The 18,067-nt window shown below is 50.9% G+C and overlaps 2 protein-coding genes across 6 annotated transcripts in view; one reads left to right on the top strand and one right to left on the bottom strand.

Annotated features, from left to right (window-relative positions):
- The window catches only part of ft (cadherin-related tumor suppressor fat), a 127,175-nt gene extending 111,487 nt beyond the window's left edge, over positions 1 to 15,688 (bottom strand). Inside the window, exon 1 of the mRNA XM_065425524.2 lies at positions 13,172 to 15,688. Coding sequence (XP_065281596.2) covers positions 13,172 to 15,487 — 2,316 coding nt within the window. The 5' untranslated portion in view covers positions 15,488 to 15,688. The remainder of the gene's footprint in view (positions 1 to 13,171) is intronic.
- LOC135896966 (uncharacterized) overlaps positions 1 to 18,067 on the top strand; it is a 123,631-nt gene that overhangs the window by 78,986 nt on the left and 26,578 nt on the right. The window contains exon 3 of one of the 5 annotated variants that reach the window (XM_070535168.1): positions 1,567 to 1,716. The exons of 3 other annotated variants lie outside the window; for them this stretch is intronic. In XM_070535168.1, coding sequence (XP_070391269.1) covers positions 1,567 to 1,716 — 150 coding nt within the window. Of the gene's footprint in view, positions 1 to 1,566; positions 1,717 to 17,209; positions 17,913 to 18,067 lie in introns of those variants that run through there. One more of the 5 variants, XM_065425525.2, reaches the window with a different exon arrangement.

Genomic DNA, 18,067 nt, shown 5'->3' with positions numbered 1-18,067 from the left:
AAGCGGCCAGGAGGAATTAAGGATAATGGCAGAAAAGGAAGGAAAAGAATTAAGCGAGATGTGTGGCCAAACGGTAGACCACGTGCATCGTCGTGCGGTTGCACGGCATCATTCTATAGCTGCTGGAACTAAGAGAAGCCTTTGCAGAATTTGAGCTAATGCCCACCGAGGCCAGGCGTCCATACTTTAGTCTGTGCGCAATGGCGTTTCGACATAATAAGCAACGAACGTAATTTAGGTCTGTTTTGGGCTTGGCGCTGCTACAATGCAAAAATGAAGCAGAAGACAGCGGCAGAATCACTCAGGTTAAGAATGCTTTCATTAAAGCGGTAGACGGCCCATCGCCGTGATAGCGAAGGCGCATGGTCAACGAAAAACGCTTCTTACGAACTACCTCTGCATATATGTGTACTTATCCAATCTTATGCATTTCGAACGAGAAATTAAGGGTTTTTTTTCTAAGTTGGAAGACCTGACTTCAGCGACTGTCAGCTTTCATTGCCATTATACTAAACTGTCCTTCCTTGTGTGCGGATAATCACTTAGCCAGTTAGAATCGTATAAGCGTGCACGCGTCAAGCAGTGACCGCTTCCCTGGCAGGTATATGAAAAACTGGCCGCTGCTAGTGAGTGTCATTTTGGTCCCTCGACAGAGAGAGAGAGAGATAAAAAGGAAAGGCAGGGAGGTTCACCAGATATCAGTGTCCAGTTTGCTACCCTACACTGGGGATTGGAGATAGGGGTTAGAAAGATGACAGAGAGGAAAACGCTAAAAAAAAAAACCGCACACACGGAGACACACACACGCACAAAACGCGTTCCAGTTAAAGACGTTCACAAAAGGCCGGTAGATCGCAAAAAGCGTGACGCTTGCACAGCCTTCTTCTGTGACGTTAGGTCCTTTCGATGGTGTAGAATTATTTTTTTCCGATAGCGGTTGGTTGTCCAGCAGGTCAAGTTCGTGGCGAAGGCATTCCCTCTGTGGACTGTACTGCGGGCGGGCGCACAAAATATGGTCAGTCGATTCTTCGTGGTCGCAGTAGTCACAGGTTGCGCTGTCGGTCATGCCTATGCGGAACGCATAGACTTTGGTAAACGCAACGCCCAACCACAGTCGATGCAAAAGCATGGCGTCTCCACGGCGAAGCTGGGATGGCGCTATATAGGATATGTACTATAGTTTTAGCTCCAGGCAGCAACAGGGCAGTGCCCCATTTCTCACGCAGTGCAAGCCACGGCTTGATGTTTTCTTGAAGCCCTATAGCTATGGTCAGGCACTCCCGTTAAGCCTGTCGAAAGTGCCTCCAGTTCGGTTACTATAATGCGGAAAAGTCAGCGATCCTTCTGGTTGCTCTCCAGTGACGCCCTTTTAAGCTCCGACGTTTTAAAGCGGTGCGCGGACGGCTGTGATCCTCATTGTCTTAAACACCTACACGGCGCTATAATCATGTACCGTGACCAGCAGCCGCACCAAAATATAACGGCTATACTCTATAGGTATACGTTCCAGCGTGAACCACTTCCGACTCTAATATTCTTTTCCCCGCTACCGCTTCCTCAACGCAGAACATCAGGGTCGATCGCAGGCGGACCTCTCTGCCTCTTCTCTCGCCTGCACTCGCGCACCTGGTCATCCACTTCGTCAGGCAGCAAAGTCAACGTGAAGGCGCCCTGCCGCGACGTGCTGTAAGAATGCGGACGATGGGCATCTACACGGTATACTAGATATCGGGCTCTGGGCCTGGTCTGCTCTAAGTGTATGGGTCCGCTGCTATAGCGTGCGTATAGCAGGCTAATTAAGCAAGCGTCTGCACCTCAACTTTCGCTGCGGTTTACCGCTCCTTCAGGTTCGCGTGCTGGCCGATGTATGCCTTTATTTAGTATTGCGAAGGAAGGATGCCGCATCACGCGATGTGCAAAAAGCCACAAATATCGCTCAAGAGGCAGAGTCTATATATAAAACAGCACAGCAGCGACAAACGTCAGGAAACGGGCATTATACACACGCGGACCCAGAAGCGCTTCATGTATGTATGTATGTATGTATGTATGTATGTATGTATGTATGTATGTATGTATGTATGTATGTATGTATGTATGTATGTATGTATGTATGTATGTATGTATGTATGTATGTATGTGTACGTGCGTATGCACTGGTGGAACAAAGAACGTAATTAAATGTGTACGAAAGCTTCTTGCGAAACGCCAAGTCGTCGCACGGTGATCAAATCGGGACGACCAGCTGTGCTATAGCAGTGGAAGAAAGTAATGAAAAACACATAAATAAAAGGCGCGCTTTCTTGCTCTCATCAGCTTTGACAATTGGGCACGCGGAGTTTATACCGCGATTTATCATCCCGTCGAGAACAAAGGAGCCCATTGTTTCCGCAGCGCGTGCCTGATTCCGAGGCCCCCCGGAGCGCGAGTCCTGCGCGCGCATAGCTCGCTCAGGAGCGCTGCGTGAACGTGACCCGCACCTCTCGGCTTCCCTTATCCGTTATCCGTGAGTGAGCGTCGACGCGGTTATAATGCTGACAGCCCGTCCCACACCTTCCTCTGTTGACGTGCGCGGGATGCGTAACCATAACCGGTGTTCTTAACGCGCTGACAGGACTGTTACGCTATCGCTGAAGGATGCGCATGAAACACGTGTTTGTGCTGAGGGCCGACATGCGTCTCCCCTTTGCTACGGTGCATGGTGTTACGTGTACAGGTGCCGAGTGGGACCCCGAGATCGAAGGCATGCATGCGTGAGGTCGGTCAGTACCCGGACATGACGCTGGGCATGGCATTGAAGTAAATGAAGACTTGCCTCAGACTGAACGCACCACATTATAGTGTTTTAAGAGAAAGATATATTGAAACGCAGTGTGTTTAGTCGACGCATATTACGACAACCGTAGGTCGAGCGCTTTCTGCCGATGCAATACCCTAAAGTACATATTCGGTCCTTTGCTTCGCTATGGCAAAGCTCGTCAGGTAGGAGTGGAATGGATCGAATTAAAGGAAACCATTAAAAAGGAAAACAAACAAAACTCACTACTTTCAACGTATACCTGGAAATACTCAAGAAGGTGGTTTTCTGCGCTTCTTGTATAGTTTCTATTTCGCAGGAATCGCCACGTGATATAACTCATTAGAGGAATTAAATTTTAGCGTGAAGAACCAGGTCATGCAAATAACTGCCGGAGAGACTTTTTGTCTCGGGCCAGTTCTGTGTTCCGTATGGAAAAGGAACTGAAAAATGAAATAAAAATTATGGTCCCATAAGTCCTCGTTCATATTTTTCAGATTGGTCAGCTCGCCATCTGAGAACTGTATGTGCCTTTTGACAGGTGGTAATTGTTCCACGGCAACGCTCCTGCCCCCTTCATTTCCTTCCTTCCTTCCTTCCTTCCGTCCGTCCGTCCGTCCGTCCGTCCGTCCGTCCGTCCGTCCGTCCGTCCGTCCGTCCGTCCGTCCATCCGTCCATCCATCCATCCATCCATCCATCCATCCATCCATCCATCCATCCATCCATCCATAGCTTATATAGAGGAGGAAAAGAAGCACATTTGAGCATGATGATATGAGTGAGAATGATTCTTGGTGCTTAACTTCCCGCATCAACACTGTGAGCTGTGGAGGACGCAGTATATTGTGGACACTTCCGGAGTACTTTGAGTTCTCTTGGCCACCCGAGGTTCCTTAAATGTGCCGCAGATAAATCTTAGTACACGGACACTTTAGCCATTCGCCCACATCCAAATGCGATTGCGGGATTTAGTCCCACGACCTCATGTTCAGCCGTGTCGAACGCCGTAGCCACTTAAGCCACTGAGCGACATGCAGAGTAAAAATAAATGCCAGAAACGTGCACTGAATGTAAGCACTGAGCACTGGACTAAGCATCTACGAGACTTCAGTGACAGGCAGGCTGTACTTTTGTTGCACTTTGTATCAATTTACAATTATCGTAGACGACGCAGGGGTAGATGTGTAGTTCATGTTTCTGTTTGCTTTATTTACACCGTGGTTGACCCTGCGGCACGCAAGGTCACGTGCTCTAAACGAACCTGACGGGCAGGCATGGGGACGAAGCTTCAGTGACAGCTGCACCCCGTGACGGTCGTCTATAGAAGCATGCGTCCTTTCGTGAGACCGCTGTGGCCGGGGCAGAGCGTCTCATACGAGCATTCCGCGGTCACACTAGGCAGCAGGATTTCCGGAAGTGCTGCACTGCCGTACTCGATGGGCATCTTTTGGTAATACCGGAATATACAGCTTTAGTACAGAACTTTATCACTGCTGCGTTATTGCATTGCCGGCGTGGTAATGCGACAAATTGCTTCAGCTTTTGTGTTGCCCGGAGGAAATATTTATTTAATGCGTGGCCAACTGGGTTTCCGTACAGTGCAATGGGACTGCCGTGGCTGTGCCTTAATTCTGCAAACACCTTCATCGTAAAATACGACTAAATCGCTGAAATTTGCTTGTTAAAAGGACACTAAAGCGAAACAACAAATCAGTTTAGGCTAATAAAGCATTGTTTGAGAACACTGCAGGCAGTCATTTCAAAATAATAGTTAGATTATTAGATGAGGAAATGGAGGTCAGAGTATCAGTATTTGAATTTCGCGCGGAAACCCCGACATCAGTATGTCATTGTGACGTCAGGGATTCCAAAGTATATTTTCGAATTTGGGCTGCGTTGGCTGAGTAAAGGTTCCCAAAATTGGCCATGTTTAATATTTGAATCCTTTAGAACACAATGTAGTCAATCTGCACCGCTATATAATTAGGTAGGCCGTAGAAGATGCCATCAGAATCCATGACGTCACAAAGACCAGGTGCGGGAACTTCAAGAAGGCGTCGCCACCCGTCTTTCGTTCATGCGCTTTTTCTGGCTTACCAAGCGTGTTACCATAGTAAGAGTGGTGTTGTTGGCGTCCTAGAGAGGTAATTTACTGATGCAGAAGAAATCATTTTTCTCTTTAATGTCCCTTTAAATCCACACGTAATTGTTGTGGTAGCCATATTGGGGGCAACTCACAGTGGGGACAAGGGGTCAGTGCACTTCACCTGTCCTTCTCCTCCCTCAAGCACGCTTAAGGGGACGAATATTTCCTTCGTATGACTCCTTGCAGAATTCGCAGATGGATGGACGGACGGACGGACGGACGGACGGACGGACGGACGGACGGACGGACGGACGGACGGACGGACGGACGGATGGATGGATGGATGGATGGATGGATGGATGGATGGATGGATGGATGGATGGATGGATGGATGGATGGATGGATGGATGGAAAACTTTATTAGGGTCCTTTAAGGCGCGCACTAGCGCGCAGCGGGCCGCTCCCACGTCGGGACAAAGAAGCCGAGCCTCTCCGCCGCGTCGCGGGCCCGTTGGAGAGCTCATAACTGTTCTTCGAGTTTGGGACTGTGTAGGACCGCATCCCAGCGTGAAGAAGTGTTGCTTTCATCGCCGCGTAACGCGGGACATCGCCAGAGCATGTGAGGTAAGTTCGCTAAGTCATTGCATAGTGCACATGCATTTGTTGTCTGAATTTCGGGGCACATCTTGTAAAGAAGTAGAGGGTTTGGGTTTGCTCCCGTCTGTAGAAGCCTTAGTGTCAAAGCCTGAGGTCTATTGAGTTTGCAATGTGGGAGGGGGTGGATCCTCCGAGCCGAGTAAAAGTGCTTAGTAATTTCCTTGTACGAGGAAGGAGAGTCCCGCTTGTCAGTACCCCCAGCGTCACGCTGCCCGGTAGCTACGCGGTTGATGATCCCTCGCGCAGCTCCGTGTGCCGACTCATTGAGGTTGGGCGGGGCACCCTCGATCTGTCCCATGTGGGCTCGAAACCAGACCAATGTGTATGGCTTGATCTCCTTGCTTCCTAGTATCCCTAGGGCCAGCTCGGATATGGTTCCTTTGGCAAATGCCCTAACAGCTGATATCCGCCTATGAAAAATATGTGATAATGTATCGTGTGTTATAATGAAGTTATGAGGACGCAGAATAAAGAGTGCGAGTTTTCTGCATATATACTGCTCAACAGGATTGACGTTTCTTTGATGCAGTTTGTAATGCACGGTAATGACGTCCAGTCAGGCGGCATATTATCGCCTCTAACCTCATTTCCTGCAGAAACATCGTATCGAATAATCAGCGATGTCAAGCTCCCTTTATGTTCAAATAGATGAATGAATGAATGAATTTATTTATTATTGTTTGTTTGTTTGTTTGTTTGTTTGTTTGTTTGTTTGTTTGTTTGTTTGTTTGTTTGTTTGTTAAATATACTGCTGCTTGGTCGGCGATGCAATAGGATGAATGTATGGGTGCACATGACGAAGACGCACCAGAGTCTGTATAACGACCCCATCCGACGGAAAATCAAACTCTCTCTCATTGCAGCGAAGCGTGTACAGCTCGGGAGGTAAGACCGCCTGTTTGGATACATGGTCGGAGGAGGGACGAGACCAATCCTCGACTGTACAATTCAAGAAAACGAACTTGTTTCCCATATTTTGAGGCAACAAATGTAGGAGGGAGGCCGCACAGTGAGCAAATCATAATCGCAATGTTAACAAAAGTCTTAAAAAGAAGAAACAGAGTCGCCACAATAAATCAAAGAAAGATATATCCCGTCAGAACGCCAGCCCAGATGTCTACAGGTTTTTGGGGCTCGAACCACGGGGAATCGCGCAGCTTGCGTCGGGCACTCGAGAATGAACTAATAAGGCTATCTTCATTTATGCATCTACAATGTGCCCACGCGCCGGCTACAGTCAGCTACACAGTCAAGCGATCGCAAAGCGTTACTCTAAGTGTATGGCTCTGTATTTACGACCAATGGTTAGCTTGACGCCAGCTGAATTTCGTTGTGATACGGTCTAACAGCGAAATATCCACAGCTGGTCAGACTAATATATATATATATATATATATATATATATATATATATATATATATATATATATATATATATATATATATATATATATATACACACATATATATATATATATCCCTGAAACTGCTAGGTGGCCCGATGACGACGACGAGCTCAGTGGGGCGTATTTTTCTTAAATCTACACGCAACGCTTTTCTTTTTTTTTTTTCTTCAGTGTTTAAGTACCCATTCTTCGTTGTCGTGACGACAAGATGAAAATACGTTTCTGGCACGGCCAATGAACGGCCTCATCAAAAGCCTAAACAACCCATAACAGCCGTTGTTGTAAAAAAGAAAAAGAGATGTGTTCTAACAAGCCCATATTCCGCGCGTAATGGCGCGCGCCACGCAGAGGGACGCGCGCGTGCGCTCGGGACGGCGGCTGCGAAATAGATTCGGTTAATGTACTTTAAATACATCCGCTGCGTATCGCGCGAGGGCACAGCATTCTCGCGCCTCTATGGAGGGAAAAAAGGGGCATTATAGCATTACGGCTTCCAACCCTCCCAGTGTTCGGCATTCCTCGCCTCCATTGACGGAGGGAAGCGACGGCACCGGCGCCTTTTCTCAGAAAAAAAAGTAACAACAAACAAACAAAGCAAAGTTGTGTCTCGCCGCCCCGGCAGCGGCAGCCGGCAGCAGCGCGGCGCGATTAGGCAGGTTTGATTTACGCGCGACATCGCCGTAACCCGTTTGCAGGGCTTCTCTCTATACATCGACCTGCCCCCTCCTTCCTTCCTATCGCAACAACCTGTTATATATATATATATATATATATATATATATATATATATATATATATATAAATATATATATATATATATATATATATATATATATATAGGGTGGCGCTGGCACGAGCAACCTCACGACGCATTGTTTAGAGGCCCCGCACACAACCAGCGGTGGACCGTGCTTTATTTCGCGGTTTTCTCTCGCGAATTACGTGACCGTGACGTTGACGCCTCTTCAGTTTTTTTTTTTTCCCCTTTCCACGGCAAGAAAACGCCTTCCGACGATCGCGACGCCTCGATGCTCTTTTTCGTTCGCGTTCCTCGGGCCTTCCCCGGCGATAAAAACGATATCGCGATGGGGCCCTTTCTCCTTCGGCCGCTTTTGTTACGGACACCCGTGGAAATGGGACCACGGTCGCTGCCGGAGCGAGGTTTTGTTTTTGCCGGACATCTTAGGCGCGCGTGTACAAGTTTTGCCTTGCCTGATACACGAGAGCCGTTCTTTCTGGAAGCGGAAATTCCGAAGTTGGGGGGATGGGGTTGAAATGCCGGATGCACGAGTGTAGTATGTATGGTACGGCGTCATGGTACACTCTTAAACAAATGTACACCCTTTGGGTCGTATGTTGCCACACAACGATAATCGTCATCTGTATTGCTTGCGTTTCCTTTCCTAAAAATGCTACCCTCGCTACTTTCCTGTCGAAAATGTTCTGTCGTGCTGATAACGCGCATGCCGTTCGTGACTTGGAAGTATCGGGCTCCAGCGTTAAAGAAAGGAAGTACGGACAAGATAGATGACGAGTGTTGTTGTGTGGCAAGATACGACCCAAAGAGTGTAATTTTGCTTAAGAGTGTATGTGCGTTTTCTCCGCTACGCTCAATGCGCATGAGCGGCTTAACGTTTCACTGCCTGTTTTGAGCCTTGGGTGGGTGGGGGGAGTCGACTTGGATGGAGGCTTCGCGGTCGCGGCAGTGAAAAGACGTGACGCGTACGCAGTGGCGTCGGCCTTTGTGGACAACACGTACGGCGTGTTCAAGGTGTGAATGCGGGGGAACACGGTTGTACAAGTCGAGACGCAGTGTGCCCTCCTGTAACATTCGGTAATGACGGCCGAGGAAGCAGTGACACCTACACTGCAGCGCCGAGAAGTAGTTATGCACTGAGAATACGAAGCTGTAGACATCGCGAAACGTCGGTTGGTAGAACCTGTACGAGTAAACGCTGTGACACCTAATGAAAAGATGACGAGGTTAGATCACTGTAGGAAAGCAGATTTTGGCCCGACGCAGTAACTAATCTGACTGCCCGATGTGAGTGGCACCGGCCAATGTAAACTCTTGGCCGAACTCCGTTGTGGGTATGTACGTGTGATAGTAAGAAAATGATCATGATAATCAACATGGGGGCTCTTTTTCCTCGTTGCGGGTGTGTCCTATAGTATGGGTGTCATAATCACCAACACGTGGCGATCGTCGCAAAGAGCTAATGCAGATCTAAAGCACTCGGTGGACTTTACGTAAAGTGAAGCTTTCGTGAAGCATTAGAGAGTTTTAGAATAGGGGCCCCAAACGTTTTGGGGCCCCAAAGAAATAGCGTCGAAGCCATTGCGCATGCGCGAGACGCAAACTGCCTTTGGGGTTTGCGTTGGGAACGCTATTCCACCGATTTAGCGGAAGCTCAAATAGCGTTCCCAAAAGCTTTGCGTCAACAAACATGGCGGCACCCATCGAAGCGACGGCTCTACCTACCTCCAAACCGGGTTCGATTCGCGGTAACGCGTCAAGTTCGCAAGCTAGGAGAAGTGACTGCAGTTATCGCTTTCTCTCAACTAACGTGTGTTATGAAGATTGATTCATTAGACGCCGCTGATTCCGAATTCGAGTGTGGATTTTATGGCTCGTAGGCCTAACACGGCTAAGCTTGGCTGGTGAAGGCACGTAAAGTTGGTTTTGTTGCTCAAAACTAAGCACAACTAATTGTTTGCTGCTTGAAGAATAACCTCAAAATTGTAATTAAATGCGAATACACGCAAGTCAAAATTACTATTCATATCATGAAATGGTATATTTTTTAAAATTATTTCTAATAGCTTTTCTTTGACGCCGTAGTGGCGCTGTCAGCGCAAGACGCTATCCGCAAACGTAAAATCCTATTCTAAAACTCTTCACTCCTGCGTGCCCCAACGCTAACACCCGCAAAGCTCTTTGGGGCCCCAAAATATTGGGGCCCCTATTCTAAAACTCTCTATTAATGAAATGTGCATAAATTTGAGCTTTTCATTCCTGTGTCTTTGGCCTAAAGGTAGCTGGCCCGAGCATGTGCTCTTGCATACCCGTGTCACGCAATCTGACAAGTCTTATATAGGCTTCAGCCACTGCGACAGGTTCTTTCCCTGCTGACCCCATCCTATTGTTTTCCTTTGACGTCCCAAGACAAACTGAAAGGCCACAGACGTCGTAATCTCTAGGAGGAAGCTATGGAGCCGAGTACCGTTAATTGGTATTTTGTCTTAAGTTCAATTACCCCACTTGGTCAGCGTTACAACTGCAAACGGTCTAGGTGTCATGGGGAATCTGGGCTGTGGTAGTTTGTCTGCTGGCTTGATATAAAGGTATGGAAACGCAACACAAGTGTGCTTGTAAAGTATCCTGTCGGCTGCTCTCCCTTCGGTATCTCATGCAAACTGAGTCAGTTGGTATGACGCATTCGAGAAAACATTCGAAAACAAAGCTAGCGACTAATAACAGCGTGGTGTTTCTTATTCTCTCTGGCCTCATTTAAGTGCCGCTTTGTTGAGGTCGCTAGATGATGGGTTTATTGATATCGTTCGAAACGAGTGGTGCTCGCCAATAAGAAGCGCGAGTCTCACAATCTCCCGAAATTTGTTTTTAATAAGATTAAAGGGAATAGTTAGAGGCGATAACTCGACGGCCTTTCGTTCAGTTAACTGGACACTGAAGAGACACACTAAACCAGTCGAGACTATTAGGTATTCTTCAAAACTCCATTTTCGTTATCGTCGCGGTAAGAGCTGGATTATTAAAGAATGTATATAAGCTACACTTCTTTTTCTTTCAATCTTAGGCGGAAACCACAGCGCCGGTATGTCGGTTTGGCGTCGTGTATTTCAGAGTATCTTACTTCGTGTATTTGGACAGGTGTAGCGCAGTAAATCTTATCATAACCTGCTAAGTTCAGTATCTCCTTAAGAATGTAATGTATTGCACCTTTACCTATATATAAAAAAAAAATTAACTGCGCCCGTACAGACGCCATCAAAATCACTGACGTCATGGCGAGCTGTTGCGGTAACTTCAAGGCGGCGACGCCACTTGTCTTTCCGTTTTGCGTCTTTCCTCGCTTATCAAGCCTATGGCAGGAGTGGCTTTCATGACATTGTATGGAAACGTATTTCAATAATAGCAGTCAAGTTGATTCCTCTCCGTTGTTCCTTTAACCGATTTATGCCAGTTATGTAGGTTTCGTTACAGTAGTCGACGTCGCGGTCGTATACGCGTATGGTAGTCTCAAGAAGTCACGCATTGCGCCACGAACTAGTGCACAAATTACATTAATTGCTGCAACAATCGCGGCAGTTGTCGTTAATCGTTGATGAGATTGCTCGTCCTCTAAATGGCTTCATCCGTGGTTTAGGCCCGCCGGTAGCACGGAACGAAGGCAACGCGCGCGGCCACAGACACACGCGGCACACAATGCGAGCTATACGTGCGGCACGCCAATTTTCACTGAGCTAGTCGGGCGCGCAGGCCGCGTCCATTAATCACGCAGGCCGCGCGTATTTCCACTGCAGCCACTGGTGCATGTGCGCGCTGCGTGACGAAAGGGAACAGCTCACTCTAATTGGGACTCGTGGCATTCTGCTACGCACTGCGAACCGGTTGACTCACAAATTCGGCTACTAACGCGAGCGGGCTGCCATCTGTCATGACTTCTGCTGCCAACACGGCCCCGGTATTTCGAAACACGTGATACCGCGCGCTCAGCGTCCCAGAAACAATTACACGGCCATCGCCGACTTTGTTGCCTTCCTTTTGTCTCTCTAACTTCTTTGCCAGACCGCTTTGCTGAAAGGGGAGCTGCTCGGCAGATTGAAAGTTCTGGCGTACAGAGATGCGAAAGATTACCAGCGAAGCATGACGGGGAGATCTTCAGACTGAGCTTAAGTCAGTGCGCGCTCAAATTTCGGTTCGCCGAAATAGTGAGAGGTGTTTGCGCGTTGTGCTCTTAATAATTAGCTCACTAAGCCGCGAGACTCGCCGCATTGTTCGCCGTAGTGGAGTCAAGCTTTCAGCCGCATACACTAATGCGAATACCACGGCGCTTTCACAGCGGCTTTTAGTAACCGGATGGCATTTTTTTTTTATTGTTGTTGTTTTGTCGTCGCCGTCGTAATTGTTTATAAACAAGGCACGAGTTTTGTCAGTTATGGGGATTACTATGACGGGCTCAGCACAGAGGGAGAGAGAAAGGCAAAGGAAAGAGAGGGAGGTTAACCAGAGATTATCTCCGGTTGGCTACCCTGTACTGGGGGAGGGGCGAGGGCAATGCGTCCATTTGCATGGCGCTCTTTCGCTATACATGGCCCTTGCTCCAATGAACTCCATTAATCATCACAAATGTGTCTGGGCAAGCTACGAAGTTTACGATTACTTGCAGCAACTTGACGTGTTAAAAAGCAGCGGAGCCCCGGTATTTTTATCCGGTACGTGAATATGATTGCAAGTTTCTGCTCGCTACAGTAAGACGCATGTTCGTGTCGTCGCTATACAGACATTTTATCAATGCACATAGAATGGAGGCTGGGTAAAATATTGAGGAAAACGCTTGAGCTAACAAGAAACTACGACAGTCGCTTAAAAAAGTTAGGACATCAAAATCAAACTGCATCAGAAGGAGCAGGTAGTTGAAACATTTGAAGGCATCGTCACTTTCGCGAGCATAATCTTATTAGTATTATGTAATTCACTCATAGTTGCACGCATGCCCGTGATTGGTTTCACCGAACGATACACAGCAAGCGCTTTTCACACTTTCTGCGTGAGAATGACGAGCGAGTTCTGCTTGAGAGTGTGGAAGAAATCATCGCGGACCACACTCCCAAGCGCGTAGCATTGCTCTTTAAACATACTGGCCTTAATTCCCCGTGACACCGAGTGCGTTTTATGTAGAGGCAAGCGTCTATCTTACGTATACTATGTGGAAGATAGTCGCGGTTTCTGTTGGTCGCCGAACTTACACCACCGCCATCTTTGCTTGCTCTGTTCAAGGTTGTTGTCTCGAGCTGGAAATTTCACGCACACCTTTAGCAAGACTTCTTGGAGCCATGGGTATTCACGTTAAGGCGGTTAAAGGAGCGGCAGCATGACACTATAAGAAACAGCCTGAAAATCGTACAAGTCCAGGACTTCCGCCGAATGTCACCAGGGATAACGAAAAATAAAGCGATTAAAAGCTGGGAGAGGAGAACATACCTGTATTTCGTAACGGGCCTGGTGTTCCAGTCTTAGCTCCTGCGTGGTTTCCAACGTTCCCGACGTGGCGTCGATGCAGAATTTTCCCTGAGCTCCGGCCAGAATGGAGTAAGCCACCCGGGCATTGTTCCCGTCGTCCTGGTCGGTCGCGGTGACGGTGCTCACGAAGCTTCCCGGCGGTGCTCCGTCGGCAAGCTCCACAAAGTACTGCGTCGGGTAGAACTGCGGTCGATGATCGTCGACGTCCAGGACCGAGAGCTCGACCGTGGCTGTCGAAGACTGCGCGGGATTGCCCTGATCGCGGGCTACCACAATCACGCTGTACGCGTCCTGCCGCTCGCGGTCGAGGCTCTGCTTGGCGATGAGCCTACCGTGAACTTCGTCCAAGTGAAACATGCCCGGGTACATGAGCTCGACTTCCGGCGCCAGGCTGTACGCGACGCTGCCGTTGGAACCGAGGTCTCCGTCGGCCGCCGACAAGACGGTGACCAGCGACCCTGGCTCCGCGTTCTCTGGTATGGAAGCCTTGAACGAAGTCAGCGCGAATGCCGGCGCTTGGTCGTTCTCATCCAGTAGCTGGACGCGTAGAATAGCGTGCGCCCAGCGCGGGTTCGGACCGCCGTCCTTGGCTGAAATCTTAAGTTCGATAAGATCCTGCTGCTCGCGGTCTATGGACCGAGCAGTGGTCACGAGCCCCGTCGCCGGGTCTATGCGGAACCACAACTTTTCATTGCCCGATGATATGGCGTAGGACAGCCGCGCATTTATCCCCGTGTCTCGATCCGTAGCTGTCACCGCTGCCACGAAGCTACCTGCAGGCGCTAGCTCACTGAGCTGCGAGGAATACTCCGACTGCTCGAACACCGGCTCGTGATCGTTGACGTCGTTAACGAGTATCAGGAGAAATGCTGTCGACGAGCGGGGCGGAGAACCTCGGTCAGTTGCGACCACTGTGAGGTTGTACCTGCTGACCTTCTCGCGATCCAGAATTCCGTTCACGCGCACTATGTCGAAACTGGGCGTGGGCTCGAGTCGAAAATGGCCCAGCTCGTTGCCACCTCGGATCTCGACGACAGTGTCGCCGTTGGGGCCCTCGTCGTGGTCGATCACGCTCACCGCAGCCACCACGGAGCCGTTCTGCGCGTTCTCGTCCACAGTGGCGTAGCTATCCGGCGCCGTAAACACACGGAAGCGAATCACAGGTTCGTGGTCATTGGCATCGACCAGACTGACGGTCACGTAGGCTCGTCCATCCTGACGGGGCGATCCGTGGTCGTGCGCGAACACGGTGAACACACAACTGCGCGGCGCGTCGGGTCGGCTGCGCTTGCAGCGGGGCGGCCCCGTCGACGCTGTCCGCAACACACCGGTGTCCGCGTCGATGGCGAAATCCGCCTGCACAGCGGGGTCGAGGAAATAGGAGAGCTGCGCGTTGACCCCGGCGTCAGCGTCCGTGGCGCGTACTTGCAGCACGCTGGCGCCCGCGGGGAGGCTCTCGTTGATGCTCACAAAGTAGTCACTGTGATCGAACATGGGCGGGTTGTCGTTCACATCGACCACGGTCACATTCACCTGAAGGTGTCCCAGACGCGGAGGCGTGCCCCCGTCGCGAGCCGACACGTTGAGCGTGTACGAATCGCGCGCCTCGCGGTCCAGCCGACCCGTGGTTTCCAGGTGCAGGAAGGGCGTCTCTCCGCTCGGGTTCGTGGTGACCACCAACCGAAACTTGGCGTCCTCGTTGCCCCCCACGATGCGGTAGTCGGTGCTGAGACCGTTGGCGCCAGCGTCCCCGTCACTGGCCGTGTCGAGGATGACGCGAGTGCCCACATTCGCACTCTCGGAAAACGCCACGTTCAAGCTCGACTCGGGGAACTCGGGCGCGTTGTCGTTCACGTCGAGCACCCGCAGGCGTACCTCGATCGGGTACGTCGGCTGGCTGCTGAGCACGACCAGGTCGAAGCGGTCGCTGGCCAGCTGCTCGCGGTCGATCTCCACCGCCGTCCGGATGGCGCCCGACTCTGGGTCAAGGGTGAACTCGGCCGGCTGCTCGTTGAAGCGGTACGTGAAGTTAGCGCGCACAGGTATGTATCCGACCAGCGTGCCCGCGGGCTGTCCCTCCTCCAGTTCAAGCAGCACCCGCGTGTCAGCCTGCCGCGAGCGCATGGCCGGCAGCGCCTCGGACGGCTCCGTGTTGACGGTCAGGCAGGCCGCCGGCGCCACCGCAGCGAGTAGCTGCAGCAGCGGGAGAAACAGCAGCGGACGACGCGCCATTAGCCACCGGCGGCGCGGCATCGGCCGCCGTTCTGCAGACGCCATCAGGGCAGCGCTGCCGCTGGGTCCCGGCCTGGCTGGGGCCACGGGCGCTCGGTGGCCGGTGTCCCAGCCGATGGTTGGGCTCCTGGCCTCATGTCGGCGGCGTCGGCAGCGCGGCTTTCTCTGGCCTCTGCGCCAGCAGGCTGCTCCGCGGGCCCCCCTCCGCGGGAAACCTGCTCCTGCGAGACGGCATTCCAGCGTCCGGGAAAGGGGGGGCCCGTGACGTCATGTCCCCCTCTTGAGAGGAGCAGCGGTGGTGGCTGGACCCCCCCCCAGAAAAAAGAAATGTGAGAGGAGGTAGGGGGGGGTTTCCTCCTCGCCTCGCCGCTGGAATGCGCAGCCTGATGCTGCTGCTCCTCCGGCAGCCGCTCCTTCTTCGGACGGCGCTGTGTCGGCCGGAGCTCGGAAGCGGCGGCTGAGAGGACCGCGCGAGGCGGCGCACTGCGCACGCGGGTGCTTACCGAAGCAAGACCGGGAGGAATGCGCGTCGCCAGTGGCCGTCCACGCGACGATTATCCCGCGCTTTTCTCTTTTCTTGGCCCGCTGCTCTCTCACCTGGCCGTGAATTGGACGGGGGGGGGGGGGGGGCGAGGAACGCTGCTGCCGCCGCCGCACCGCTTATGTGCGCGTTCGTAAGCCGCGCGTGAGATGTCTTTTCACTGGCGCATGAGCGGCTGGTTAAGATTCCGGGCACAGCGCCTTTAGAAGAAGAGAGACACAAAACCTGGCGAGAAAGAGAGTTCGAGGATTGTGTTGATCACCGAAAAGGGTGGACACGGCACAGCGGCGACGGTTTAGTCCGTCTTGCCTGTCTGGCAGCGCCACACAAAGGCCATTCATTTCGGCTGTGCTCCCCGACGACGTATTACACAGTGTCCCCAGGTCGGTCCTGATGCGCTCCTTTCAGTGGCACATACGCACGCTCTGTGCTTATCTCTCCTTTTCTGTCTTCATGTAACATCACGCTTTCTGGGATGCGAGACGCAATGAATAAGTTCATGGAGCCTATTGAGCGGAAATATGGTTAATACTTGAGGCTGCTTCGATACAACTTCGATTATTCTGTCGAAGAGAATTGAATCGGGAACGTAGATGGTTCAGCGTACTCAGCTCCACATATTCATTTTAGTGCCAGAGGGCCCCAAACAAGTTTATGAATAGGAAGCTGCGAACCTGGGCAGTCATCCTTCCGCTACTCATGCACCTCATAATATAGGTTAGAAAAATAAGATAGGCCGTTAAGCCGTGTTTCATTGTGACGAGGAACTGGAGTACGAGCTGCAGTTGGTGCCGTCTAATCAAGAGCGCGGTCAGGCAAAGGCACGCGGTACTGCATACGCCGTGTCGTCCGCTTAGTCTCGAGAGCCAGAATACGTCGCTAGCTTGCACTCTAGTGCCTAATTATTTTGAAAGAGGGTACAGTATCAATATGAATACTCTTAATTATGCCCGTTTCTATTTGCGTCACGGGGCAGCATCGCAAGAATATATATATATATATATATATATATATATATATATATATATATATATATATATATATATATATATATATATATATATATATATATATATATATATATATATATATATATATATATATATATATATATTCTGCGGCGTTTCGTTGATTAGACATAAATGCACGCACGTACAAATGAAAATGCACTTCGAACGAGAGCTTGATTTTATTTCGCTCGCGACTAACGAAAACTAGACCTCGATACCTCCTCCCGTAACGACGCCCACTGCGGCGTATGCCCAGGTCACAGCATAAATCAGTAAGGCGACGGGCATTAAATTACGTCCCGCGCTACAAGAAAAGTTTTTCAGTAAAGATTGGGACGGGAGAATGAGTCCACCGTAGGGCAGCATGCCGAAGAGCCAATCAGCGACGGAAGATGCGAGCGCGCTCCGCCGCGGTGCAATTTAAGGGCGACCCCATCGGCAGGTATACGTATAGCAGCGTCGACATGACAATGCTACCGAACTCGTCGGCGGGACGCGCCCATGGCTCAGGGCAAAGCCGGATTTGCGGTTAATTAAGCCTTGTGCGCGCAGATTGCCAATCTCCCACGGGGCGACCAATCATACGGATTAGACAGACGCATCCCCCCCCCTCCCCCCACCTCGTCGCCGGGGCGCATGTGACGCGAGCTAGCGTGCGTGATCACCTAATATAAGAGGCACCGATGCACGCGCTGTGGAGTCAACGCGCCGCAGAGACCAGCAAAGTCCTTCCGCGGGCCATCAGTTAGCCCGTCCTTCGCTGGCCGTCGTCGTCGTCGTCATGATGGGTGGTGCCCTGGTGCCGGCTCGCCTGCGATCTTCATCGCTCGTGCTGGTGGCTCTGGCGCCACTGGTGGCTCTCGCGGCGGTAGTGGCACCCCCCGACTGGACCGCCGCCCTCGAGAACATGGAGAGACGGGTGAGCGAGCTCTGTGGTCGAGCAGCCACGAGCGCTCTCCGGCGAACGGTGTCATACGATGTGAACGCGCGTCTTGGCGAACACGAAAAACCCCGTAAGATGGTTGAGCGTTTTTTTTTCTTCTATTTTTATTTTTGTAGCTGAACCGGCGTCAG

The sequence above is a fragment of the Dermacentor albipictus genome, chromosome 3 (assembly GCF_038994185.2).
Source record: "Dermacentor albipictus isolate Rhodes 1998 colony chromosome 3, USDA_Dalb.pri_finalv2, whole genome shotgun sequence".
Lineage (NCBI taxonomy): Eukaryota > Metazoa > Arthropoda > Arachnida > Ixodida > Ixodidae > Dermacentor > Dermacentor albipictus.
This window is presented reverse-complemented; position numbering and strand designations above follow the sequence as displayed.